The sequence below is a fragment of the Suillus plorans genome, assembly GCF_016647745.1.
Source record: "Suillus plorans strain S12 chromosome Unknown HD556scaffold_3, whole genome shotgun sequence".
NCBI classification, from domain to species: Eukaryota; Fungi; Basidiomycota; class Agaricomycetes; order Boletales; family Suillaceae; genus Suillus; species Suillus plorans.
Window position 1 is genome coordinate 556,949 of NW_024537387.1, and position 26,059 is coordinate 583,007.

A 26,059-nucleotide genomic window follows, 5' to 3' on the forward strand; every position below is an offset into this window, starting at 1 on the left:
CTGTGCTGGGTATATATGTGAAATGATGTGCATAAACGGCATGAAAATAATCATAGTCGAAGTTCAGACCTGTAGTAACTTCGATGGGCATAATAAATAAAGAAGTTGTGAGTAGCGTCACATATTCTGCATCCATCACATCACGATGCAGGCCCGAGGCTTGCGGTGTAACCGACGTGAAGCCTTCTTGAGGGGTGGTTCATCTGGGTAGTGCATAAGCATCTGCTTGACAAGTTCTTGGAAGACATCGTTAATGTGCCAATCGCGCTTGGCTGATGTTTCGTAAAATGGTATCTTCCAAAGCGCAACCAGGCATTGTATCGTGCTTCTTGCCACTTCTCGTTCCGTGACGAGGTCGAGTTTTGTCCCAACAACAACGATAGGAACATCCTACGTATAATGGTAGTCGCTGTATTCGGTAATAATCAATGGAACTTACGCTGTCCATTCCCTTCACTCGGTGTATCTGCTGTCGAAGATTGTCCAGCTCCCTAAGACTTGCTTCTTGTGTGAGGCTGCAGTGACATCAGTAGGTCAAAAATAAATACAGCCATTTCTTGTGATGCTTACCTGAAGACTAACACGAATCCTTGGCCAGACTGTAGGGAACTGGTGTGAGTGTGATGCCATATATCCCAAAATCATCAATATTTACTTTGATATAAAGTTCTTTCAGAGAAGTGAATTGCTCAGCACCAGCAGTATCCAATACATCTAGCTGCAAGGAGACAGATAGTCAGAAATGACTTTAACAACAGGGTGGGGGAAGTAGGAACACACGGGATCTTACCGAAGTCTTTACACCATCAATATCGAGGATGCGCCGATAAGCTTCTGCAAAGACGATGTAGTAAGCCCCCTCACATCACATTGAAACGGATTATCACTGAAGATGCACCTTCGATAGTGGGGTCATAGTTCTCCAGGAAGACATCTTGAACAAATCGCACCGTCAACGCAGACTTCCCTACTCCTCCGGCTACGACATATGAAACAAGCAGTAGTCACAGATGAACGAATAACATACCTCCTAGGACGACGACATTGAAGTGCCTCATATTTTGAGAGGTGGGATGAGATAAGGAGCTAAGGGATGCAAGCGCATTGCGCAAGTGATGCAACCTGTGCCAGTGTGTGGGAAGTAATGGAAAGCATGCACACTAAAATAGTTTCTCAGCGGCTGCAGGGACTGAGATACGAGAATCGGGAGAGTAAGAGAAGCGAGAACGCGGCAGCCGAGTGTAGTTAGGAACCATAAAAATTAATGAGATCAATGTTAATATCGATGTACTTCGGTAGGTTCTTCGGAGTAAAAGTCCATCAGCAGTCGTGCCCTAAAAATTTCAACATGTGGGTTTCGTGAAGCATGATGTGCAACGGAAGCAGAAGTGACAACCGGTCGATCTATTTCAATTGGCTTACCATTGACACGACAGCCTTGTCTATAAGCTAGGCATACGCGTTCTTCCAAAGTTGTTATATTGTATAATACAATACAATGATAATATTTTAGAAACGAAGGAGTGACATATACGAGGCAAGAGTGCTTGTGCAAGAGGAATGCTGAGGGGTAAGAGAGTGGTGCAGTTCAACGTGGCAAGAAAATAGATGATGCGATAAGAATTATGGAGATATACATAATTTTGGACTGAATGGGGTTCGCCCATCATAAAATTATGTCGGCCAGCCACCTGCGATCCTAGCAGCACCAAAACCAACACGCCCCATAATATTCCATACAGCAGAAGTGCCATCATAACCGAAGCCTTCGCCGGGTCCTTGCATGCTGTTAAAACTCGACCAGGCAGCGCGGTCGTATATTGTTGGGCCACCAACAGCTGAATATTGCGCCCCGATAGCTGGCAGACGCGAAGTCATGCAGAGAAATACGAGCGCCATAGCCCCAGCACTGATGAGTGCCTGCCGAGCAGCTCCAGCAAGCCAAGCGTCGCCCTCCTCACCCCCTTCGTTTCCGCCCTTGCCGATGACATAGGTATTGTAGATTTTGTAGAAACGGTTCTGGCGGCGCGGCTGACGCTTAGTCGTCGAGCAGGCGATTAGCTCATCTATCATCTCGCATTCCACGCCAAGTTCCTCCTTCAGCGCTTTCCACTCCTCGACGGCGTCTGCTGAGATTCCTCCAGGAACACCACGTATTGGTATGGTAATACCTTTGTGCCGTTCTATTAATGCATTGTTGACTTGCTCGAGCTCGGTCACGAAGTTGTAGGAAGGAGGTGCATCGTTCAGGTGAGGAGCGTCCAGGTGCCCCTTGGGCGTGGGAGGGAGGACAGTCGACGATGAAGAAGCGAGTGCCTCGTCGTCTTCTGGGGTGACCTGGGGTGAGACCGACCGAGAAATTTCCAATTCTGGCTCATCTGTTTGGATCTCGATGCTTGATGTGATCCGTGGCAATTCTGGATCGGTTTGGACTGCAATCATATCACGGGGGACTTCTTCCGTTTGAATGGAGGACGAGGAAGTAAGAACCTTTGGCTCTGGATGCGTCTGCACTGCACACGTTGTTGTATGCTCCGCAGCGTCATGTTGCGTGAATGTATCAATGTACTTCTTGGTTTCTGAGAAAGTGACGATCTCGGCTTTGTTAATACGGCCAACTTTCTGTTTGGGGTGTCAGATGTGAGGCGCAATTGTGAAGATTACTTACCCTCTTCTTCCGAGTTATGATGGTTTGAATAACGTCCTCCTCCTCACCCTCTGTATCCTCATTCATATCCAGCTCTAATTCATCACTATCTCCCTCATCCTCAAGTCCATCATCCTCGCCACCCCAACTTTCGCCCAACTTTCCCATGAGCTCAGCACCCAGACTCTTGCTCATAGTATTCGCCGCACTAGAGTGTCCGCTTCCTGCAGCAGCGTTTGTTGCAGCACTGCGCATCTCGTCCATATCAAATCGCATACGGTCGATCGTTTCCTTGAGCATGAGGTTTTCTTGCTTCTGCTCATCGAGCTGGGCATGGGCTTGTTGCGCAATGGCTAGCTCCTCTTCAAGATGTGCGAGGCGATCTTCATAGGATGACGCTTCTTTAGCCCACTTCACAGCTTCGAGTGACTGGAGCGCGGCAGCATCTTGGTAGTCTTTGATTTCTTGGTCTCGACGGCGGAGCTGGTTGCGATAGCGTTCAGATTCCGCTACGATGATGTGAGCCACACTTTTTTGAGATCATGGAGTGAACCTACCGCATTGCTCTTGGTATTGTTTCTGTAAGCTTTGGTAAGACGAACGCGCGTTCTCCAAACTTTTCTCCAACTTTGCGATTTCAGACTCCAGTGCTGCAATTTGGGTTGAGTTGGTTCGCTAAATGACATCCATCAGACATTGTCCACGCACTTCATGCATTACGTACCTCCTTTGTTCGGAGCTCCTTCTCCTCCCGCTTGGTAGAGGTGAGTTCACTCTTGAGTTCTTCCAAGCGCCCCTGCATCTCATCCAAGTCCATGTCGTGCTCATTCAGCCTGTTCTCAAGTGTCCTCTCAGCCTCAATCAGCTTCCGCCCAAGCTCTGCGTTGGCCTTCTGCAATGCCTCCAGCCGCTCTGTGTGTTCAAGAGACACAGTTGACGACGTTGCTGACCGTTCCGTAACTAAGCCTAAGGACGACCCGTGCTCGCCATCAGAGTCTGAGTCAGATGCTGAGCGTGGCATGGGCAACGAGGAAAGTTGGCGCGCAAAGCTGTCGCCTTTCTGTGGGTAATCAAAGGAAGAGTCCATGTCAGGTGAATGCTCTCCCGAAGAGAGGTGATCCCTGTCTGGAGACAAGTAGTGGATCCCAATGCTAGTGAAGGGCTGCGACTGTGTACGGGAGTGCGGCCGCGCGAAAGGCGAAGAGCCCGTCGAGTTAGGGGAGAATAGTCCTATAGAAATGCTCGAAGGACTCGTTGGATTTGACGGCGTGCGCGTTCGACCGAACACACTGGGACTGGAGGAGAAAGACGACTAATTACAGTTAAGTTCAACAGGTGAATATACGTAGAAGGAGTTGCGCACTTCTGAGTCACTAAGAGCAGGCTGAGATCCGCCATCAATGCTTTTGCGTCTGCTGGCAGGCACAGGACGCTTTGACCAGCTTGAAGGGGGCTGTACGTCCAACGGGGTTGTTCGCTGTCGTCGCGACGTATCAAAGGCAGAGCTAATTCCCGTATTAGGCGTCTTGGGCGGCACAGACGGTGGCCGACTTGTGACGCGTGAAGTTCCTACCGAGCCTCTGCTACGTGATCGCGAGTGGTTGGTATTGGGAGAAAAAGGATTGCGCCCCCGATCATCAGGCAGCGTTACATCCTCTTCCAATGGCGAATCATTTGGGCTGTCTCGTGGACTGTGCCTGGCCCTCTCTGCGACGAGTTGAAGCAGAATTTGAGGTGTAACTTCAATTCCGGGACTGCTCGCGAGGATTTCCTTGAGCCCGTCCATCTCGCGATCGTTGAGCAGGTCGACGCCATTATACGAGTCTGAAAATGCACTGAGTACATCTGGGAGTGCGTCTGAGGGTATGGCTGGTTCTCCTGATTGGACTGTACGCGAATCTGGGTGTCTGTTAAATATGTCGTAGAGTTCTTGTTCGATGTCTGATACTGATTGCCTGCTACGCTCGAAGTTCGACTGGAAGCAGGTTTCGGGGTCAGAAATGAACTTCTTTGCACAGAAAACACGTACCATGATAAGTAGATGATGAGAAAAGGGAAATATGGGTTTGTACAATGCACTTACTTTCCACTACTTCAATGAAATCGCTCAAGCATGCTTTGGCTGCCACAGTAACCAAACATGACTTTGATCGTCCACAACACTTGCCAAATTCGGTCGTCAACAAATGAACAACACCACGTGACTGACAAAGCACAAAGAGCTTCAGTTGACAGCGTTGACCGGTGGCTCTACCAAATAGCTTTGACAAAATGCAAGCATCTACGTTTCTGGTATTACGTCCAACCTCTCTACGCTTGTCCTCTCTCCTTCAATAATACATCTCTGAGGCGTTTCAGCGCTTCATTCACTTGTTCTTCCGTACACAAAGAGAACGAGGCCCTCACAAATGATGTCTTACGTCCGTTGGGAAGGAAGACCGTGCCAGGGAGTGCGAGCACACCGTTCTCATATGCCTTGGTTCGTATAAGGTCTTCTGAGTCACCCTCATCTACGCCAGGTGTATGATTTGGTGAGAGAAGCAGCTTGAACCTATTGTAATGTCATTTTTAACATAGCATCTCGATCAGCGTCAAACAGAGGCACAGACCAGAAAAACATGCCCGCTTCAGGGGTGCACCATTCTGCAAGCCCACTGAGGTGCGCATTAAGAGCAGACTCGAACACGTCGCGTTTCTTGCGGTAGAACTCGGCAACGGCCTGCGTATGGGCGAAGAAATTGGCGTAACCCCATTCCTCAACCAGTGCGAGGGTGATCGCCTGAATGAGTGATGAGGATTGCAGATTGGCCGATGCAGTCTGATTGAATGTAAGGTACACAGCACATGCAAGCATATCTTGTACGTACATGCAAGTCTATAGCATCAATAATAGGCTTCGGGCCTGATGCAAAGCCCATGCGTATGCCTGCGGAAAGAATCTTGGAGAAGCTGTCGAACCGGATAACTCGGCCGACCACAGGCTCGTCAAGTTCCAGCTGGAAGTACGACGGCGGCCGAGCGGCTTTTCCAAAGTACAGGTAGAAGTAGGGATCATCTGTGGATAAAAGGACGATTCAATCTACTGCACCAAAAACAAGAAATGTGGCACACCTTCGAGAATCAAGAAGTTGTGTTCGCGTGCAAGTTGCAATACTTCTTTGCGACGCTCAACAGTTGCTGTCATACCGGTGGGGTTGCAGCCGTACTGCAATATGGTTATTTCCGTCCACAGATTGAACAAATATAACTTACGGGCACCGTATAAAATACCTTCGGCTTCGGCTTTCCGATAGGCCAATTCTCCAAAATATCGCGCAGCGAATGAGAGCACACCCCATTCGCATCTGTTTCTATCTCTAAAATTTACTGAGCATGAGAAGATTAAAACCAAAACATGACCGACCGATCTGCTCGCAGTGCAGACTTTTAAACATTGGGATGACACCGCTGAATAGATAGTAGTCAGGACTCAGCAAATGCCGGCTCCCTTCAGACTATTTTTAACTCACGCATACACCGGAGACTCCACAAGAACAGCATCTCCAGGGTTCACTAAAGCGTTGACTGCCTGCGGAAACATGAGAACCATCAATTATTTTTAAAAAGCTCTTAACCTTATAAATCAAGTCCTGCGAACCACTGCCCATGGATAAACTCCATCCCTCGCCTGATTTGCGGCCATGAGAGAGCGTTTGCAATCCTATGAACCACTTCAGGAGACGAGGAAGACCGCCAGTGGGGCCGTATTGCAAGCCAGCCGAAAGATCCTTTCCGGATAGCGAGATCGACTGTTCCTGCGATGGGTCCGTAGGGGAGGTAATATTGAAAGATAATGATTTGAAGGGGAACATAGCATCGTTGGGTTTTCCCGCTAGAAGTGATATCACACCTGGCTTGTTTTCCAATGGGAACAGCCCGCGAACTGAAGTGGTACCATTAAAATACTACTGTCGATGACTCACAAGATTAGAAACGAACTAGGACTGGGCTTCCGTATTTTGGCGGCGTCAGATAAAAACTCTGTGTAGAAGTCTACTGGAAGAGATTTGACGACCTTCTCGACAGCGTGCCCGTTGGTTTCAACAGGAGTGGTGACAGCAGAAGCTGAGACAATAATTCCATCGGAGTGTGCGACCATCTTGAGAAAGTTTAATGTTCAATCGATCGTCCTGGAGAGATAAAGCTCACGTCACAGTGAGGGTAGACATGACGGTACACAAAGCCAACCTTTTTATAATCAAGATAACAGTGAAACCTTGATGAGCACCGGATTTTGATGATGTACAGCAACGTTGCCAGAAAGGTACCGATCGAGTCACATCCCGGATATTACTTACTCGCACCTGCTGATCCATTGTAAGTTACATAAATGTCTAACAAGGGCTGTCACGACGCGGGAAGCTATAGTTTGATTCTTATTAATATTGGGGCTTCAGAAAAGATGATGGGAACGAGTAGGACGATAATTACGAGCGCCAATACGTACATACTTAGTCAGATATTTTTAAATGAGTCGTGGGGCATGGCTTATCATGTGTAAGAACACCGGGTAGATTTTGTGGTTTCCTTGCCGCCAGTAACATTTAGCAAGCTACCTAAATCTATGTTGCCTCTTGGAAGGGAAGCAAAAAAGAGTATAAAATCACAGATGCAGTGGAAATACATAGGTCTAGAAGAAAAATTGGATGTGAGTTTAAGTCAGGAATGAGTGGAAACTGCAAGCGGCCGTCCGCCGGTATGGTGCAGAGGGAGGATGAGGAGTCGTCTAGGTGACAGTCCGAGAGATATCATAATGTGTTGAAAGTGCTGTACAGAAAATTGCTTGCCTCGACTTCAGTGGGCGTCATCTGAGAAGTCAGAAACAGGTACGGGGGAAGCAGCCGTGACGGAAACAGATGGACGCCGCCGCTTTACTTCAATAGGAACCGTCTCCTCGTCGCTCTCATCCTCATCTACCCCCCCGTACATGAGGCTGGTGCTAGCCTGTAAAGCCTCCGATTCCGCTTGGCGATCTCTGTGAGTATCGCGAAAGAAACTAGAGTCGTCGTCGAGGTCGTCGTAGTCGTCCTCGCTCGTCGTGCTGGATTCCGATTCGTATGCGACTTGCTGTAAGGGACTGGGGCTTTGAGTAGCAGACCGAACAGTGAGATGCCGGCTGTGCCCAGAGTCGTGCAAGGACGGTTCAGGAACAACTGAAGTCGGGGGAGCGATGTGGATGCGTTCAGGTTGTGGGTGTCGTAATACAGCGGGAGAGTGACAAATTGATTGATTGAGGCCTAAAGGCAAGTTTGACGAAATGAGGCTGCTCGGGTCATTGCACACGCCACCAGCGCCCAAGAACATCGCATCATCTCGAAGGGGAGTATTGGCGTTGTCTCTACCATGGCTGGTAGAGCCTGGAGAGTATGATGTACCAGGTTGGCTCTGATCAAGTGGAAGAAGGGTCTTGGATTCTCTCTGTCGTGAAGGAGGGCGACTGGAGTCACGCGCCCTGCTCATGGATGCATTCCGCGCCCACCTCTCGATTGATTCTTCTCTCCTTCCCATGTTTGGCGTTGAGTCGTTACGCACAATGACAGAGCGTGCAATACCACGGCGCTTCCCCTCCTCGTCGAATTCTGAACTTGACATTCGCGCACTAACGCTTTTGTGCCGCTCTACCGCAATGGTAGGCGAGGAACACACACCAAAGTCGTCTTCATCAGGACGTGATGACGTGGCACGCGAAGGACGAACGCCCTTGAATAATGAGGATAGGCGACGTGTGAGGCGCTTTGGCCAGCCCCAGCTGAAGCGGACGGTGGTCATCGCAGTGCGGGTGTCAGACTCCGAAACCTCCACCATGTCAATCCTGGAGGGTGATGTTTGGCGAAGCCATTCTTGGTGATGTGGAATATCCCGCAGGAACCACACGTACCGCTACACGTAAAATGGGAGATATGGGGGCAAATACGCGCAGAATGAAAATTGACGAACCTTTGCTTGATCGAGAGTCATGCGTTTGTTGGGATCTTTTTCGAGCAGCTTGTCGAGAAGATTCATGACAACAAATCCCTCAGACTTTTTATCCTTAGGTTTCCGCCCGCCAGTTGGAAGACGATCATAACCCATGGTGTCTTCTGGCTCCCAGTCATTTTTGCATATGATATTGTAGAGCATGTATTCGCTCGAATCTGGGGGTCTGAATGGAATTTTACCGAAAAGAAGGCAGTACAGTGTGACACCAAGAGCCCACACATCAATGGCCTTCGTGATCTGCAGTCGCTGGGATGTGTTCGGGCGGACAGTAGAAGAGGAACCTATATGTGGTGCGGACCTCAAGGACGGCAGCGTGGTTGAGGTAGCAGAAGCTGATATGGATGGTGAAGGATCGCCATTATACTCAGCGATGACTTCAGGGGCAAGAAACGGCGGGGTTCCAGCGCGCTTGGAAAGGTCCGAATCATCCAGCAAAATTGGGTCGTTAGCGTCATCTAGAGCATTTCCACGCCCTGCAGCCGCAAGGCGCTGCGCATATGAGAAATGCGAGACCCCAAAATCGCTGATCTTGACCATTTGGCGATCCGCAGTCCAGAGAAGGTTAGCGGGCTTTATGTCACGGTGAATAATTCCCTGGTAATGAACTGCGTGTTGAGAAGGCAAGGGAGTGTCCAGATTAGCCAGTGGTAATGAGGATGTTATTAAACTTACGATATTCGAGGCCAAGGATAACATCACGGCAAATTCGTCGACATTGGTCCACCTGCAGCACAGGCTCATTCTGCTCGTTGCGCCATTTGATTTCTCCGCCGCTTAGATACTCCATGACTAGAAGTGAGGCTGTGAGCACATGACTTCCTAACACAAATAAACCTTCCTATCATACTGTTTCCTAGACTGCAGCCACAAGGTCATAATTTCTCAGCTGAGACACTCACCCATGGCCTGTAGTCAGGAAGTAGATAGGCAGCACGATTCTCCGACTACACGGAAAATAGCGAGACTGAATGCTTACCCATGTATATCCGATCATTCAGCTTGTCGTCGATAACTTCCAACAAGCGAACTACATGCCCATGACGACATTTTTTCATTATCGCTATTTCTTTCCGTATTTTATGCTCAAGGCTTCCGAGTTTTTCTGTGAGTGGTGTGTGAGAGGACGCAGGGATGTTTCGCCTGCGGAGCATGTTCATCTTCTCAGCGCGTGGGTTATTACGTTTGACAGCCTTTATGGCCTGATAGACGCGGTGTTAACAAGATCGTTTAAAAGATATGGGCAAAGGATTGACGACTGACCAGCTCACGACGATTATTCGACGACAAGTCCCAACACACCCATACTTCGCCATGCTGACCCTTTCCGACTCGGTGACCGCGCAGATACTGGTTCACTATAGGTCTGCGGTCATCACTATATCTGTAGTGTAGTTCAGCTGTCATCCGAACGCTGCCAGGCGGGTCGAATGGGAGTCCTGAGGGGTCCCCTGCAGCATGCGCACTGCTTGCTGAGTCTATGTCGGAAGACATGTTGTTTGAGGACTCATGAAGTCCTTTGCAAGGAAATAAACTGCGAATCAATGGAAGGGAAATAATTGTTGAATAGACTGGAAGACCCTGGAAGAGGAGGAAAGGGAAAGGAGATCAAACAGCGACGCTTCAAAGAAACTGCAATCTAAAGCAGCGTATAACGACCAATTTGAGATGCGGCTGACCCCGGACACTCCGTAATGCAACAGCCTTCACAGATTACAGATTTCACGGAATACGTCTATCACAAATTTGGATGGTGAACGTTTCAATTACATTAATGCAGCACTCCACAGCCCTGCCATCAAGGCACAGCCCTCGATGGCTAGCGTCTTTTTGCCGACCGCTTATCGTGTCTTCAACGAGGACAAACACATTTATTTTCCTCTTTGACGTCTTTCATAACCTGTACAATAAAAATATGTCAGTACAGGGTGCCACGAGTAGCAGAAGTTTCAAATTCGACCCTCCCTGCACTCCAAGTTCAAGCAGAGATGCGAGGAGGGCGTCTTCGAAAGGGACCACATCAAACGATAACGTGGAAATGACCCTCTTCTACAGATCACAATATCCAACGCCCGAACTTTACACCGATGCAGTCTATACAGTTAAGAACAGCCTCTCACCTGTTCGACATGACGTCCGCACCCCTGTTTGAAGGGACACGTCAGTTAGATTTCAGCCTATCATTGAAAGAGAGGGTATGTGTAAATAGACAAAGTTCGCGGGTCGGGCCAGCGTTCTCTTAATCCCATGATACTTCCGCCCTTGGCAGCGTCCGCGGAAGCATCGTAAACCCTCTCTCTGTCAGCCAATCACCATGCACATCGGTACATCGTGCGTGCATGCGCTGCCGCCTCCAACCGGGATACAATGGATTACACAACATCGTCAAGGAGACAATTACTTACATTCCAGGTAGTTTTGCCGCATTTGTCACATTTGACTGCATAACACATATCGACGAGGACGGATGGTTCTTCGTGACCCATTGTTATACTGAAGAGGTAAGTTAAGGTAATAAAGTCACTGCTAGACGTGTGATAGACAAGTGACATTGGCGTGAGTTACATCATGATGTCGGTCAATCCCTTCTTACCTTTGATTTGACAGCAGAAGATACCACACGCGGTGCGGCGAAGCAGTGGCAGAAGTGTGAGAGTGATTCGCGGGAGCGTCTTGCGACTCTTATCGGTCTTCATCTTTATACTTGTTGAAGCTGAGCTCGGATCCTGACATATTTGGCCATCTAGGCCAAATCTACGCTCACATGAGCAAAGATAGGCAAAGATACCTGTCTGAGCACGGTTCAGCCATTACGCGTGCTCCTCATGCCAAATTGATATCCTCCTTCACTAAACTCCAATGATCTAGTAAACTCAAGGGAAAACAACATAACGCGGGACGTAAAATTAAACGCGTCGCTTTCGCGGGGGTTTGTTATTGACACTGGCAGCTCTTGATTTCCGCATTACTGCAGATTACTGCCCAGTGCTACTAGTAGGTGCCCCATATAGGTCAATGTATTAATCCCACTCAGGGTCGTACTTATCGGCTGGGCCTGGAACCGCCGATATGAACTACACGCGAATCATCTAAGCGATCGCTTTGCTCGTACGTACCCGCCTGCTAGCAGCAGCATTGTACCAAGTAGTGTTACTATTAAGTAACAATACACAGCCGGATCTTTGCGGTGGTGTGTCTTAGCACGCACTTATAACTAACTTAGTTACCGTCCAAGTCAGGTTGATCAACTTGCTAGCACTCCATCCTCCTATCAATCAGCTCGGAATTCCAATCACCACTCTAGTATTGCCAGGGTCGTGGCAGGACTTCCTGGACCTTAACCAAATCGATCAGAAGGGGGGCTGTACCGGGGACACAAGGAACGACGTCTGGAGCGGTCATAATAGGTCCTAATTCGCTACCATTCAGCAGCTAGTATGAACGTTTTCCACCGCCGATTAGTACACCCCAATGTGAGGTGCTCAATCTCAGCGGCATATGCATTCGTTCCCAGTGGTTGACGGCGTTCGTCTAAAATACACACGTCGTGGATTGAAGATTTCAATTGCGCTATCAACCTGACTGCATGCAGCTGGCCCAGGTAGGCAAGAGTGGTTTTTCCGTGATTTGTCCGGATAAATCGTGACCGATGTCCTCAGGAGCACAAGGCCTGGATAGCGCTATTTATGTGCACGGGGGATAATGAGCCATTGTTACAAAAAAAGAATCGAGATACGTACTGATCTCCCGCCCACGGGACCATCTAGTATGAATCGTGACTCACCGTCATACAGTTCGCTCAAGGAACGTCGGCAACAATGGCCTAGTCGCGTCTACAGGTCAAAAATTTTAATTGCTCCTCAAGGAACCACCTACATGGAGCTTGGGTGGACTGATCAAAATCATCTATGAACACGGATACCAAGGCAGGTGACACACCAAACTCGTCACACAAGCCTCTTTGTCCTGGGACGCTGAAAAATGTATTGCTATTGTAGTATTCATACAATACGATATGAGTAGAGATATCTTATTATATCGTCTTTCACGAACGTGCATACAAGAAAGGACGTTTACCGTCTTTCCTTTACGAAGAAATGCAGCATGAGGAAGCTCGCAGTCGTAAATACCACGAAGAAGATACCAAGCAGGGATATATTCGGCCACCAAAATGACTACCGGATCAGAACATCAGCACACAATGTACGACAGTGTAAGCATCTATCACCCACCTGAGCTCTAAGACCAAATATCGAAAGAATGGTGGCCGCAGGAACGTCCAATTCAACACCGTACTGAAGCGAACACGTTAGACGACAAAAAAAATTGGTCACCGACATTACCTTAATCTCCTTCAATTGTAGATATCTCAGTTCATTCACGGCAAGCGCCTCGAAAGCAGCGTGGAAGAATGAGACGGTATGCAACCACTGCAAAGCGGGTGTGACAGTGTCCCTGTTGATCAGGAGGCCTGTGAAGAGGAGGCTGTGGTGATTATCAATCAACACTGCCGGCATTTAGATACGTAGGATGGCTCACTTGAAAAGCATGATCAAGGTGCCAACTAAGCTCGCCACGCTGGTACTGGCAAATGCTATCGACAATAGAAGGATCACGCTTGCTGTTGTCAAATTGAATAGCACGAGCGTCAATATAAACTTCCAAAAAGCCGGAACTGTGGGCACGAGACCAACTAGGCCGTAAACAATGCCACCAAAGACAATTGGAGGCACCAAGCGGAGTGGCAGGATATCAAACAAAACCTGGCCAAGGGCCAAATTAGAAAAAAATACAGTATGATTAAATGTTGGTTACCTTTGAAGAGAAGTAAGTGAAGGTCGAATAGTAGCCGTTTGCTCTGATATATATAGAATGAGTGCGGGAAACATGTTTTGTAAGAATCTCCCTACCTTTCACGCATGAAAAGCACTCGCTCGTTCGCGAATAATCCAAGGCTAGATAAGCACGAGAAGCCGAAGAGCGACAATGTGAAGAAGAAAAGGCCTGAATCCTATCAGTCAAATAAAATAAACTATCACAAGGCTACTCACCAAGCCGGTTCTGGAAGCCTGCGATGTCATTGCTGACGTTATGGATAAAGAGGCCACAGATCACTGAGAAAGGTATATGAATATATGAAAACACAAGAAAAGGTGATGGCTCACAAGCCAGCACGACAGAGGATAGATAGTGAGCTGCCAGTAATGCCGGATCACGGTAGAGATTCTTAAACGCCCGACCGCTTAAAATCGTAAACTGCGTTCCCCAACTGGCTCTTTTCCGACCCCGCAGTAAAGAGTTTTCAACCACAACGTCTCGCAGTTCACCATCCGCGTGTGACGCATCAGCTCCACGCTGTGCAGTAGCAACCTCCTCTGCCTCGGCCTTGATCGACTGTGCAACTTCACTCGTAGAGTACGCCTCGACAAGCTGCGCAAGTTTGGGAGCAATCGTGCTGTTACCAGATGGTGAGCTTCGGACAGCTTCCAGAAGCTGCGAGGTCTTGCGTTTGATTGAGGATGTGAAAGAGACGCCACGGGTTCGGAGCTCAGTTTCTTCCTCCACCGCAGTGGAAGAGCGACCTTGTGATCGTACAGACGATGCACCAACGGCACGCTCCTCATCTAAAAGGTTGTCACCAGATGTCGACGATACCGCATCATTAGAAGGGGAGTCCGGGCTTCGTGGTTCAAGTCCAGCATGCACTGTTAGGTCGACTATGACAGAGGTCAGTCGCGCAGTACCATAGAATCATGACACTACTCACTGAGATAATCTGCGATATTAAACCCTGGTGGACATGGCTGGTCGATGCTAGCGAAGTATTCTTGGCATTTGGCGAATTCTCCAGAATACACCATTTTCCCATGAGCGAGGAGGACAAGATGATCAAATAAGGCGACAATGTTACTGCGAGGCTGGTGAATGGTGAAGATAACGGTCCGATTGTAATCGCGTGCAAGGGTCACCAGGCTCTCGACAACATTAAAGGCATTATAAGAGTCCAATCCTATACAATGTCAGCGTGTTATTGGGATTCATCAAAGCACAATCTGACCACTTGTAGGCTCATCTAAGAACAATATCGAAGGGCTTGTGACCAATTCACAGGCTATCGAAACGCGTCTCTTTTCCCCTCCGGATATTGACCGGCGTCCTACGCAACAATTAGTATGCACCCTTAACCCGAGCAGACATCAAGCGTACCAGAGTCACCAATTCTCGAGTCCTTGATACCCAGGATACCGAGTTCGTTCATTGTCTCAAGTGTCCTGTACTTCTTCGCCTCTAAGCTCATCTCTCGCGGGAGTCGCAATAGCGCAGAATACAGCACGGTCTCATATACCGTCAACGTGCTCATTAATGTATCCTCCTGATCCACAAAACCCACCACCTTTTTAAACTCCGCGTCCGCGACCTCTCGCCCGTTGACGAGTGTCGTGCCGCTGACTTGGCCCATCTTGCGCTTGCGAGCGAGGATATCAAGGAAGGTAGATTTACCCGCGCCGGATGCACCCATGATCGCCATGACTTGACCCGGCTTGACGGCCCCAGAAATTTTGTCGAGGATAATGCGGTTGCCAAGAAAGTAAGATATATTCGAAAAATGGAGAGATGCGGGGACATGGTCTGTCATGAGCTTCGAAGCTTCGTTTTCCGGCAGCCTGATTTTTCCGAAGTCACCACCGTTGCGCGATCGACCGACGTACCAAAGAATTGCAACAGTCAGGACAACAATCAAACCTGCACCGGCAGAGCTCAGGGCAATCCATTTGGTGTTGTCGGGTTTAGGTATGGGCTATGAGATTGTGAGGACACGAACGCGTCAATTCAATCACTCTACGTACATGGAACCCTGGAACTTGAGAGTAATGCAAGCATTCTCCACTTGCACACTGGAGGGTGATGTATGCATCGCCGAAGATATCGTTGATTAGATTGTTCATAGCGGGCTCCTCAAACCTACACCCAGTAGAAGTCTTACAGCTGAAGGTCGCGGGTCCACGAATTTCTTCTGTCAGGAAGTCGCTGATATCTATGACGGAATCTCATAAAAAGTTTAAAGTAAGTGACGGCGCATCCTTACCAACACTTCCATCCTCTCCACAAAGGAACTTGTCAGGAATGCATTTGCATCTGATATGTTCACATGCATAGATTGTAGTGTTCGTGTCGTATCCCGGTTGGGCCTCAGAAGAGCACGTGTCCAGCGCACAATAAAAGGATTCTTCTTGTGCGGTCCAGAACTGAAAGCCGCATGTCGCAGTGGAGTTATCGCAACTGAATGTGACTTGCGGGGGGCGGTCGGGGAGCATGTCCAAGATCTTGCGGTCTACCAAGATTAGTATACGGCATGTCGATGCATTCCGAGGGCGTACTAGTAATGTCACACATTTGGTGATTGCTAAAAACAGTCTCGCCGCCAGTGTAACAAGTCATGTTTGCGACATTTTCATCTACCATATCGGTATGGATGCCGCCAGCTAATGGGAAGCCAACGCAGGCATCGTTGGTCTTGCAAACTGACGGGAGTTGATTAGGTCGAATGGCAATGACATATTATGATGCAGAATGATTCGTACCATTGCAATTTATACCTCCCCAGCCATCCTTGCATTGACATGGATCATTTTCTCGGAGTGGCCTCTCTACGCCATCTGCTAGGGAACCGCACTCTAGAAAGGGATACACGTAAGCATCCAAACGGCGCTGAGCTGGTGACTTACGGGGAAGCAAACAATCTATCCCACCCCAGCCTGGAGGACATTTACATTGTCCATCGTATTCGTCGCAGTGACCAAATTGTCCGCAGGTGAACGCTGGAAGAAGACAATTGAAACAAGGTGGACACTTGTCTAGGTTAGAGAGCACGAAGTGGTCAACGAGCGATCCAAATAGATGCAAAAGACATACTTATTGAGGGAGAAGACGCGAGCGACTAAGAAAGAAGTGATATCTGAGCACCTCAAGACACGACGTTATGAATGACTGGTAGTACGTACGGATATCTCGTAGTGGGACATTCCGCTTGTTGGCCACGACGAGTTGTCTATCCGTCCAGAGACCAAAGGTATCAACACGAAGCCAAGTACAGATATTGGAAATCGTTTATGCATGATCGTTCGCATTAATGTTGTCCGCATCCTACTCTCCTTGCAGTAGGTAGCAGCGGTGCACGCAGCGCTGCAACAGTTGTCAGCCAACACACTGCGGAACACCTGCGCGAAACTCTTTCCATTTCTGGCGAGTCCCAGCCTAGAAGGGGGGGCTTTCGTTTTCGGTCCGACTGCTGAGCCTTGCTCCAGTCGCATCTATGTAATGTATAGGTCGTGGTGCTTGTAATCAATAACGGGACACCGCCTGTTATCATCTCTTCAAATGATGTCGTTTACTTCCATTATCCATATGATCACTCCTTGCTCATCGAGACTTTTCAGATTATCATATAGGTAGCAAGTGCGGTGAAGAGTCAGAAGACCTCAAGTCACTGTATCCCCACATTCCGTGTCTCCGCAACAGAAAGCTCTTATTATTCCCAAAAAGCGGAGCAACTGCAAAGTCGGCTCTCGCAGCATCCCTAGCCCCAATACCGGGCAGCTCCTGGTCAAGATCAACTCTGCCCTGAACCTGGTTGACTACAAGATACAGCACACTGGGAAATGGACGGGGACGTGGAACTGAGTGTGTGGCAAAGGGGGGCCAACACGAAGTGGAGGTGAATTTGTTTTATACCCTCATAGTGATGACAACGGGAACCTGTGGTTTTTGATACAATAATCTGATCAGCCCCGTGCACTTATTTCCCTCCTCCAACAGGCTATCCAGACGCATGCAGGGCGCACGAGGGAAGCCGCTATAGGTCGTGGAATCGACAGGCACTTATTAGGCCTGAAGTTGATGCTAGAAGAACTCCCTGCCACATCTACTTCCTCCTCGGACTCTCCCTCGAAATCAGGGCCCACTGACCCCCCGCAAAAGCGTACGCACCCTCTCTTCGCCGACCTTCTTTTCTCTCGCTCTCAGGAGTGGAAACTCAGCACTAGTGGCTTGAGCGCCGGTGACCAATTCAGAGGCACTGGCTTTGGAGCTGGTTGGGAGGATGGTTATGGGATTAATTGTAAGGTTTATTCGTTGATTTCACAATTGTTTTGCGGGATCGTCGAACCTCAGCGAGGGATTCTTCGTCTGTAATAGTTTCCCATCTGCATTTGTTATTATCGCCGACATCACCATCAGTTGACCAGGTCGACTGAAGGTGTTTCGTTTCCGAATTTAATTGGCAATTCCGCTCACGCTCACCCTTGTCACAAAACCAAGCTCATACTCTGTTCTCTCACAGATCTCATAGCACTCAATCACATCAAATTATGTGTCGAGTCCAAATTCTCATCCGCGCTCACCTTCACGAACAAGTTCAAGCAACATATCGCAGATGCGCTCCGGGATATGTGCGCGATTTGCGAGGCTGGAGAGCTCGAGTTAAAAGACAAAAAGAAGAAATCAGTGGATGGGGCAGACGCGCGAGTACAGGCGCGGTTATAGGCCTGGTAGCGTCGACCAAGGTTTGTGCCTTGGCTCGTTGAACATGAGGATCCGACACTGATGGAGAGATCATCGGACACCATACAGATTCAGTAGAAGCTTGGATACTGGATCAAGATTTCTGCATGCATGAAACGGCCACCAACGACCGTCCTCGCTTGTCGCTGCACAATACCTGCCCAGTTTGTGTTGAGGTCCAAACTCCACCAAATTAGCCTACTCTTATTTGCACAAAACGAAACTATACCTGCTTATCGCTCACCATGCAATACACCACTCAGATGTAATTGAAATGAGAAATTTATTTTTTATTCCAAGAAAAAGAAAATTATGCCCCTTATAAGGAGTCTCATGACCGCGCGAGCTGTCATACAAACCAACTACGTATCATACAACTAACCATCATTACCGTGGTCGAGGTCGTCAACAACTAGCATCTTCGCGGGCCCACCTACAGCGCAATTTTCTCCAAGTCATCCTTGTCGATCCACGTGTGTTCATAATGTTCTAACAACCTGCCCACGAGTGACTTACACCCTGCCCGCTTCATAAATTTCTGACTCGTGCAGATGATCATGCCTTTCTTGCATCGAGTAAGCATGACATTAGTCCGGCGTCGGTCGGCGAGGAATCCGAGCGCCGTGGATCGCACAAGTGAGATCACAATGTAATCTTCCTCGTTACCTGCCACGAACGAACCATATAAATATGATGTTACAAATATATGTTGCGAGAACGAACCTTGAAACGAGTCAACATTGAAACATTTGTCCTCCCAATCAAGCTCATTGAGCTTTAAACACTCCTCGATCAAACTTCGCTGAGCGTCGTAGGGGGTGATGATGCGGAATTGCTTGTTCTTTGCTTGCAGCATGGTAGCGATGTGGAGAATGGTTTGACACTCTTCAACGTTCTGCACATGACATTAGCCAACTGCGAGTGGCCGAATTCAAGTGGCTTACCTTCCAACTAGTCCCATGTGACTGTTCCTGGCTGGGAATGTTAATAAAATGACAAGCCATCCTCTCGTTCGTGACGGAATGTTGCGGATTTGACTCGAGTAGGCCATCATACACAAATGTAGATACGAACTGTCCAATTTGAGGGGGCATCCTGTCTACAATAAAATGGTAAAATTTGGGACACGGGAACATTAGGTAAAGGACTTACATTGGGTATCTAGGAAAATGGCACGGTCCTTGATATGCTTGACCTCGAAGATGCTCTTGAGGTCCTGGATATCATCCTGACCATAGGGTGGTACTGAAGATATCAGAACATGTGATAGTATGCAGAAGAAATACTCACATTGTTTATCATCACCAATGAAGCAAACCTTTCGGATGGAGGTGTGAGAGGTGAAGAGAGGTATGTAGTCACCGATCTCAATTTGGGATGCTTCGTCGATGACGAGGGTCCTGAGTGGTGCGGCTTTAAAACCTCCATGCATGCGAAGAGCAAAAGATGAAAGCATAGAGAGGGTACAGAGAATAACCGGGCTGTTTCGGAGCTCCTGGTAGAAATTTGGCGCCTTGAAGTCCTCCGATATGATGATATTGGCCCGAATGTTGGCATAGAGGTGCTCGTGCCTAGATTATGTCAGTCTGCCTAAAGGGAAAGAAGTCCGCTAGTGAAAGGACTGACCAGTATTCAAAAAAATCCTTTGAGACGAGAAGCTTCCAATTGGTCAGGCCAAAGTCAGCAAGTTTCTCTGCGATGTTCTTAACGGCAACATTGGACTGAGCAATGAGCCAGATACCAGAGAGTCCACCGGCAAGGGCAGTCTGAACAAACGAAGCGATGACAGTGGTCTTACCGGTTCCAGGGGGCCCCTGGATGACAGTAAGACGCTTGTCATTTGACTGCTGGAGCATTTGCTTCACAGCTTTCGTCTGAGATGGATTGAGGGGGCGACTGACACGGTTGGCACAGTATCTGACAATATCCGCATCATTCGCCTCCTCCGTCCAGGCGGAGGGCCATTCGAAGTCGTCCCTGGGAGAGGAAAAGAATATGAGCTGAACCCATGGGTTGTCGTGCTCGAGGTTGATGAGACCTTGGAGGATCTCTAGAACCTTTTGAGCACGCTGGCTCTCAGCCTGAGTAGGGTCTTCACGACCGACAATCTTGATCGAGCCGACGCTCTTGCCAGCTAAACTGAGACTGTTGGTGGTAGCAAGTTTGGCGGTGCAACCCTGAGGAATGCCAACCTTCCCGTTGACAGTGAAGCCCCGCCCATCGCGCCCGCCGATATCAATGAATGCATGCTGAGGTAATCACTTGTCAAGCAAGGCACAGTGTGGACACGCGGACTACATGCCTGATGGTGGTTTTTGCGAATTCTGTTCTTGTATCTGTCAACTTGGGCATGTATGTGGTTATTCTTATGATCGACAGAAGTAGCAAACTGGCGCGTGACCTCGATCGGCTTCTTCTGCTCGAGCTGGAACGAATCCTTCGAGCTCTTCGAGAGAAACTTCAAGGCCTGTGATTATGATCAGCGCCATCCATCGTCCAGATGGCAGTGATCTACCTCGTCAGAGAGCCGGAAGGTGTCTACCAGGGGCACTTGCGCGAGGCGATCTTCCATGCTTGAAAGTTGCGATAGATAGTGTGCGATCCATGCACGCAGTGCAAGTGGAGTAATGCCATTATTAGTGGCGGGGCCCACAGGCAGATGATTGATGATACTATCATCGCAGAATATTCCGTTGATGTTTACATCATGTACACAATGAAGATCACCGACGACCTGTTTAACAATGGCGAGCGGGACACGTGTTTTCGATACGCTCTGCATATCGATCGCATTTGCGATTCGAAGATCAAGTGTTTGAAATAGAGCCAGAGCGATCGAAGCGACGTCGAAAGCGTATAAGAATCCGGTTGTGCGACGAAGGAGGTTCTGTGTCAAAAACACCCGAGCGGCAGTGTTGCCTCTCGAGTCACTGGCGGGTGTGACAGGGCGCCGTTTATCGCGTCCGTTCCTCTTGTTCTTCTTCAACTCGAACTCGATAATGATAATAGTGGACGTGTCGGCGATTGCAAGCATCGCGAGCTCTCCAGTGGGCGCAAATCCGCCAGCAAGGCCAAGGGCACGTCCCTCGTTCCTTTCTAACAGACTGCGCAACTGATGTTGCTCTTCGATTAAGTTGGATTCAGATATAATATGGGCCGACAGCTGTCCACTGTCGACTTCCATAAGATGTTGATAGAGCAGTCTTGTTGCTGTGGGCATGGTGGATGATGGTGGTGAGTGGCAATGTCTAACGATGGAATGCAACTCTATTTCAAGGTCTGCAAGGAGGATCATCCGGACCCGAAGCCTTATGACTAGGTGGGCGCTTGTTGAGTCCTGACTCCAGCTAGGATTTCCGAGCAGTCCCCGTGGTTCCCAGCCCTTCAAGTTTAAGCGACCTTCCTAGTCTTTCCATTGTCTATAGGTATCACAATCTCTCCGCAGCCTTTGCCGCTTTGTCCAAAGTGTCGTCCTGACTCTTACCCGGCCAAGCTCTTTTTCTGGCTCCAGAACTCCATGGAAGGATCTAAATGCATCTGTGATTATTCTCAGACTCGCTGGTTGGCTAAGTATTGCTGACCACAACCGCGACTCGCCGAGTCCAAATTTACTCTGCTAGGCGCGCTATTTGGGGTCACTATCGATCAGAATGCTGATTGTTACCATTGTCCCCGCAACAAAGGGCGAATTGAAGGAAGATATAGTTAACCTCTGCGGATTAGACCCTACTATTGCTACCCCTGATGTTGTGGAAGCCTAAAATGTCCTCATTCGCTGCTCTCGATGCCATTCACGTGACGTATTCTGAAGCGAACAGCTGTGTGACATTATTATTGACTTCTTTCTGGTTTTCGTCACATTTTTGAGATGAAATGTAGATCGATGATGCATGCGCATACTAGCCACGGCGACACCTCATCGCACTAGTGCTGACTGCTCGAAATCTGTTACTGCTCCACAGCAAAATGTTCTGACAGCGAGCGTCCTGTACTATGAAGCGTCAGCGGGTGGTGTACTACTGCATGAACCCTCTATGGTAGAACCCCGCGCAGCAACGCCCAGAAGGTAGACAGAGCTAGCCAACGGCTTTAACGACTAGCGCTGCCACTAATCATTAGACAAATGTTGGACCTGAGTATAACATAACTGGACGTTCTTCACGTTGCATGCTGATGTCAGTAAACGGGCAGAGTGCATGGAATCAATAGACTACCACAAAGCACAATGGAATTAACCTGCCATGATGAACAAGTGGATACCGTCACTCCATACAAAAGACGGCTAGCAGCAACGCTCTGGCAATGAGAAATATCCCTATGCAATGTGCCAAAATTCCATTTCGAAAACATGGGCGTCATCCAGCACTGACAGCGTTTCCAGGTTAAGAAACACACGGCAAAAACCTTTGGATACGCGAACAATCCTCGTCTGTAAAGGAAGAATGAGCTGGCCAACCCAAGTCTAAGGAAAGTACAGTCGTGGTCACCCCCGGGCCCGCTGATCTTTGAGGATGTGGGCAATAGACGTAGTAATGCGGAGAGCTTCAGCTCCGCTTTCTTTTGTAACGGGGCCAGGATTTCAAAGCTTGGCGAGAACGAAGAAAATACATCATCTCTGAAAAGAACCTACGGAGGAACCTTGATGATGTCATCGAATCCTCTTAATGTAGTGAGACAATGCCAGTCCAGCATTGGCTCATCCAGGTCGCGTTGCCAAGTCCTGTCTTCCAAAGATTGCCGGTAAGCAGTTTCCAATATATCGCAACGCGTTAGATAGACGAGGGTAGCCATTTTATTCTTTCTCATCTCATGGATGTAACGGGAGTAATCCCTGGACGCGAATCCATGCTGCCAAACTGGCTATCAGCAAGGCTAACATACACGATAGGCAACTTACACCTCGGCGTCAGCAGTTTGGTTTCTTTTACACCAGGATGCTTAACAAACTTTTTCCCGAAATCGTTATACATCTGATGGAATTGGAATTCACTTATGATATGATCCTGACCCTGTCTGAGGGGGTGATGAATGCCGAAATAAAAGCAGTGAGAATAGAGCTGACTCCCGTTCACGTGTAAACTTGATATTCCCTTGCAGTGATGCGCAGCCTCTATCTCCCATATGACACGATTTCGCATGCGTTAGATATCAGCTGAATTACGGCCTCATACAGCGATAACAAGATATGCACCTCTTTAATCGCTTGACTTGCCGCTTTAGCTTGCTGAAGGGTGTAAGCTGTCGGTCCTTTTTGTTCTTGCCGGAAAGATCGTGTTTGGGCGCTTCAAACTATGATCGCAAGCATGGCAGCACCAGTTTACCTGAAACCCGATCAATTCACAGCAACACATACGAATCAAACTTGGCGCACACCAGTGCCCATTTTGACATCTGCTGCTAGTATGGCGAACCACTTGCAATCATTTTTATACCTGAATTGTGAATTTCTGACGAAGTCGTCGTCCTGAGAGTCCATCTATGTGAGCACAATAACTGAGTGATCGAGAATGGGGGTCTCTAGACGCATACCATATTTGCGGATGGCATGTACCTAACCCTAAGCGGCTACACAACAGACAGACTCCTTTCCGCACCCCTCAAAAGTCGGTTAGCCCGAGTGTATGGAGTGTTATTCACGAAGCACATACATGGCAACGAGAACGAAACGCCAGATTTGCGTACTCTGGCTTGCTCGAATCAGTTGGGCAATATCAAGAAAGTTTGCAATCTGTCACTTCGGCGAGCGATGAATGCAGAGGACCTTCGCACGAGTGAACTTCGACAGGCCTTGGTGATGCGCGAGAGATTCAGAAGGTCCATTGGACCCAGGAATAAGCACTATAGTTCACGTGAGTAACATCGAGGACGGTACTAGTACCTGTGTGGCTTGACTCGGATATAGGATAATTATTACTGCCTCTTGCTCACCTGGCATAACATAACCATGTTCATGGGTGCTAACAACTCTCGAGTTTTCCCTTTCATCTTTTCGCGGTGACAGTCACTTTCGAAGCCCCGACGAGTCGCCTTGGCTGGCATCTCAGTGACGCGTCCGAATCAGATGCTGGCTAGTATCCGAGTACCACCGTGCTTGAAGAAGTTCTGGTGAATATCGCCCACGTCTAAATGAGGTCCTGGTCTGTACCACACTGGAGCTCTTGGACCGTCAACTTCCTGGGGACTCGGAGCAAGTCGGGCTTGTCGCGAAACGAATTAGAAGAACCTTTCATGGGAACATGTCTTTGATTCGTAAATGGGGAAATACCCCTATGGATCTTGAATACAGGATATGACTTAGTACTAAGAGAACGTATAGTAGTAGGCGTGGTCATGCTACACTGGAATTGCTTTGGAAAAAAGTAAATAACGTATGGCTACTGTATTAGGACTGCATATATCAGAACCTGGTTCCCAGTGGTCCCCGACTATAGCCTGAGGTTTGCCCTGGGATACGTCGCTGAACAGTGATAGTAAGTTTCCCGTCAGGCGCGAACCGTGCACGGACACTAGGCATATCTGCGTCACCAGGTGCAAAGTGTACTTGCCACTCGTAATGACCTAAGATCCACGAGAATGAGTTGAGACTCTACCATTTAATGCATGGTGCATACTTACAATCATTCTCCATGTGCCATGCATCAGCCACGATATTCAACTTATCTCCCTTTTTGACAGAGACAGTCACCATTTCTGATTGTATGGCACGTGGGAGCACAACGGACAGAGAGTGCGTTGAAAGAGTGCTCTGGATGACCATTGATGGTCGGGATTCTGGAGATGGGGAACGCCGCCACCGCGCTGTCGGTGACGATGAGCTCGAGTCGCTAGAGGACGAGCTGCTCGCCTCGATGGATGGGCATGGTGAGATAGATGGGAAGCGTGGCTTTTCAATTGTTGTTTGGTCAGCCCCTTTTGATCCCACAGGGTTCGTGAGGGATTTCAAAGAGTGCCTATTTGTGCTGGTGTTTGTCATAACGAGGGGATAAGAATGGGAAATTTCGGCTGCTCTTGAAGTTTCGTCTTTAGCGTCTTTAGAGTAAGGGACGAATGGAGCGCCTGTGTCTGAAGTGTGGGCTTTCCCCTTAAGTAGCGTGTCAAGTGCGCTGTAGGACAGGGACGAAGTCGGGCTAGTGATCTCGGGCATGACAGTCATAGAGGAGATGTCGTGTGTTCCCCGAAAGGACAAGCTACATGTCAGGGCGCCCAGATTGTCCGCATTGTAGGGTAGGGTAGATTCGTTGCCAGTGGGAAAACTTCTTGCTGCGCCACGGGACACGAACAGGCTGATGCTGCGACCGCGGTAGATATCTGGACAAATTGCAGACACGACCAAAAGTAAAGAAACCGCAGCCGGGAGCAGAAGCGAGAATGAATCTTTAGCTCATACACGATCAAGTAGCGCATGATACTAACCAGGGACAGCATGATCCGATAACCCGTGAGCGTGTCGGAGAGGAGAAGCAATCCCGATGTTAGTAAGTGATGTAAACTTTTCGGCCTCGCTGGAGCCATGAGGTGCCTGTTTGCGAAGGGGAACGGCTGATGGTTTTCGTCCAACAGAAGAAGGCTTGCTATCTGCCAAAGAAAGGCTGATTCTACGCAGGAAGCTGGTGTTCATATTTGTATTAGCGTACAACGACATGAAGATGAAGCGGAGTTAGGGTTAAGATCAAGATAGAAGAGAATAGTAGGAGGGTGATAGCAACTTCCCAGCCTGTTGGAGTAGTGGTATGTGAAACCATCTGACCATGTCAGTCATTCGCTCGGGAAATACTACTAGTTTGATTCTAAATCAATCGCATCAACCACAGTCAGGGGGGTGTCCGGTATTTTTAC

At 48.6% G+C, this 26,059-nt stretch overlaps 10 protein-coding genes across 10 annotated transcripts; 2 read left to right on the forward strand and 8 right to left on the reverse strand.

Annotated features, from left to right (window-relative positions):
- Nucleotides 1-135: 135 nt before the first annotated feature.
- Nucleotides 136-1,058, reverse strand: HD556DRAFT_1226000 (P-loop containing nucleoside triphosphate hydrolase protein; the record flags this gene model as incomplete). The annotated part of the gene is made up of 7 exons (XM_041297054.1): nt 136-390; nt 440-515; nt 571-599; nt 656-718; nt 791-834; nt 899-979; nt 1,028-1,058. 7 exons carry the CDS (start codon nt 1,056-1,058, stop codon nt 136-138), a joined length of 579 nt encoding a protein of 192 aa, XP_041166505.1.
- A 389-nt stretch (nt 1,059-1,447) lies between these two features.
- On the reverse strand, nt 1,448-4,797 carry HD556DRAFT_1326971 (uncharacterized protein). The gene is made up of 6 exons (XM_041301566.1): nt 4,677-4,797; nt 4,011-4,622; nt 3,372-3,959; nt 3,205-3,322; nt 2,669-3,156; nt 1,448-2,622 (listed from the first exon to the last, which is right to left on the reverse strand). Exons 1-6 carry the CDS (start codon nt 4,677-4,679, stop codon nt 1,675-1,677), a joined length of 2,757 nt encoding a protein of 918 aa, XP_041166506.1. The 5' UTR covers nt 4,680-4,797; the 3' UTR covers nt 1,448-1,674.
- A 160-nt stretch (nt 4,798-4,957) lies between these two features.
- On the reverse strand, nt 4,958-6,785 carry HD556DRAFT_1225770 (pyridoxal phosphate-dependent transferase; the record flags this gene model as incomplete). The annotated part of the gene is made up of 9 exons (XM_041297034.1): nt 4,958-5,198; nt 5,257-5,465; nt 5,515-5,702; nt 5,759-5,852; nt 5,900-6,003; nt 6,051-6,094; nt 6,157-6,215; nt 6,262-6,569; nt 6,626-6,785. 9 exons carry the CDS (start codon nt 6,783-6,785, stop codon nt 4,958-4,960), a joined length of 1,407 nt encoding a protein of 468 aa, XP_041166507.1.
- A 204-nt stretch (nt 6,786-6,989) lies between these two features.
- HD556DRAFT_488695 (uncharacterized protein) lies at nt 6,990-8,648 on the reverse strand. Its single transcript, XM_041310757.1, has one exon. It carries the CDS (start codon nt 8,489-8,491, stop codon nt 7,481-7,483), a length of 1,011 nt encoding a protein of 336 aa, XP_041166508.1. The 5' UTR covers nt 8,492-8,648; the 3' UTR covers nt 6,990-7,480.
- Nucleotides 8,551-10,292, reverse strand: HD556DRAFT_488121 (kinase-like domain-containing protein). Its single transcript, XM_041310756.1, has 4 exons — nt 9,926-10,292; nt 9,642-9,864; nt 9,338-9,454; nt 8,551-9,270 (listed from the first exon to the last, which is right to left on the reverse strand). Exons 1-4 carry the CDS (start codon nt 10,154-10,156, stop codon nt 8,567-8,569), a joined length of 1,275 nt encoding a protein of 424 aa, XP_041166509.1. The 5' UTR covers nt 10,157-10,292; the 3' UTR covers nt 8,551-8,566.
- A 499-nt stretch (nt 10,293-10,791) lies between these two features.
- HD556DRAFT_1303434 (uncharacterized protein) lies at nt 10,792-11,525 on the forward strand (the record flags this gene model as incomplete). Its single annotated transcript, XM_041299600.1, has 5 exons — nt 10,792-10,857; nt 10,932-10,993; nt 11,079-11,163; nt 11,204-11,218; nt 11,376-11,525. The coding sequence occupies 5 exons, from the start codon at nt 10,792-10,794 to the stop codon at nt 11,523-11,525; spliced, it is 378 nt and encodes a 125-aa protein (XP_041166510.1).
- A 1,210-nt stretch (nt 11,526-12,735) lies between these two features.
- On the reverse strand, nt 12,736-16,779 carry HD556DRAFT_1437060 (uncharacterized protein; the record flags this gene model as incomplete). The annotated part of the gene is made up of 18 exons (XM_041305644.1): nt 12,736-12,837; nt 12,895-12,957; nt 13,006-13,147; nt 13,202-13,425; nt 13,478-13,520; nt 13,573-13,666; nt 13,714-13,776; nt 13,828-14,379; nt 14,430-14,672; nt 14,721-14,819; nt 14,870-15,461; nt 15,511-15,698; nt 15,750-15,995; nt 16,042-16,185; nt 16,246-16,338; nt 16,390-16,518; nt 16,577-16,601; nt 16,666-16,779. 18 exons carry the CDS (start codon nt 16,777-16,779, stop codon nt 12,736-12,738), a joined length of 3,156 nt encoding a protein of 1,051 aa, XP_041166511.1.
- A 781-nt stretch (nt 16,780-17,560) lies between these two features.
- On the forward strand, nt 17,561-18,205 carry HD556DRAFT_1437061 (uncharacterized protein; the record flags this gene model as incomplete). The annotated part of the gene is made up of 2 exons (XM_041305645.1): nt 17,561-17,780; nt 18,003-18,205. 2 exons carry the CDS (start codon nt 17,561-17,563, stop codon nt 18,203-18,205), a joined length of 423 nt encoding a protein of 140 aa, XP_041166512.1.
- Nucleotides 18,206-19,073: 868 nt separating this feature from the next.
- On the reverse strand, nt 19,074-20,795 carry HD556DRAFT_1212531 (P-loop containing nucleoside triphosphate hydrolase protein; the record flags this gene model as incomplete). The annotated part of the gene is made up of 7 exons (XM_041296594.1): nt 19,074-19,118; nt 19,168-19,322; nt 19,376-19,468; nt 19,514-19,794; nt 19,850-20,362; nt 20,416-20,690; nt 20,739-20,795. Coding segments are annotated over 7 exons (1,419 nt in total), but the record flags the coding sequence as incomplete, so codon positions are not given.
- A 3,825-nt stretch (nt 20,796-24,620) lies between these two features.
- Nucleotides 24,621-24,980, reverse strand: HD556DRAFT_1226076 (uncharacterized protein; the record flags this gene model as incomplete). Its single annotated transcript, XM_041297057.1, has 2 exons — nt 24,621-24,781; nt 24,839-24,980. The coding sequence occupies 2 exons, from the start codon at nt 24,978-24,980 to the stop codon at nt 24,621-24,623; spliced, it is 303 nt and encodes a 100-aa protein (XP_041166514.1).
- Nucleotides 24,981-26,059: the final 1,079 nt, after the last annotated feature.

What these genes read in the sequence shown, in the direction of transcription:
- HD556DRAFT_488695 (XM_041310757.1), bottom strand. Translation starts at nt 8,491, where the DNA reads ATGGTGGAGGTTTCGGAGTCTGACACCCGCACTGCGATGACCACCGTC.
- HD556DRAFT_1326971 (XM_041301566.1), bottom strand. An exon ending in ACAATACCAAGAGCAATGCG is followed by an intron (nt 3,157 to 3,204) that starts GTAGGTTCACTC and finishes ACATCATCGTAG; the next exon opens with CGGAATCTGAACGCTATCGC. An exon ending in TCATAACTCGGAAGAAGAGG is followed by an intron (nt 2,623 to 2,668) that starts GTAAGTAATCTT and finishes CACCCCAAACAG; the next exon opens with AAAGTTGGCCGTATTAACAA.
- HD556DRAFT_488121 (XM_041310756.1), bottom strand. Translation starts at nt 10,156, where the DNA reads ATGTCTTCCGACATAGACTCAGCAAGCAGTGCGCATGCTGCAGGGGAC. An exon ending in GAATGATCGGATATACATGG is followed by an intron (nt 9,455 to 9,641) that starts GTAAGCATTCAG and finishes CCTCACTTCTAG; the next exon opens with TCATGGAGTATCTAAGCGGC. An exon ending in TATCCTTGGCCTCGAATATC is followed by an intron (nt 9,271 to 9,337) that starts GTAAGTTTAATA and finishes CTCAACACGCAG; the next exon opens with TTCATTACCAGGGAATTATT.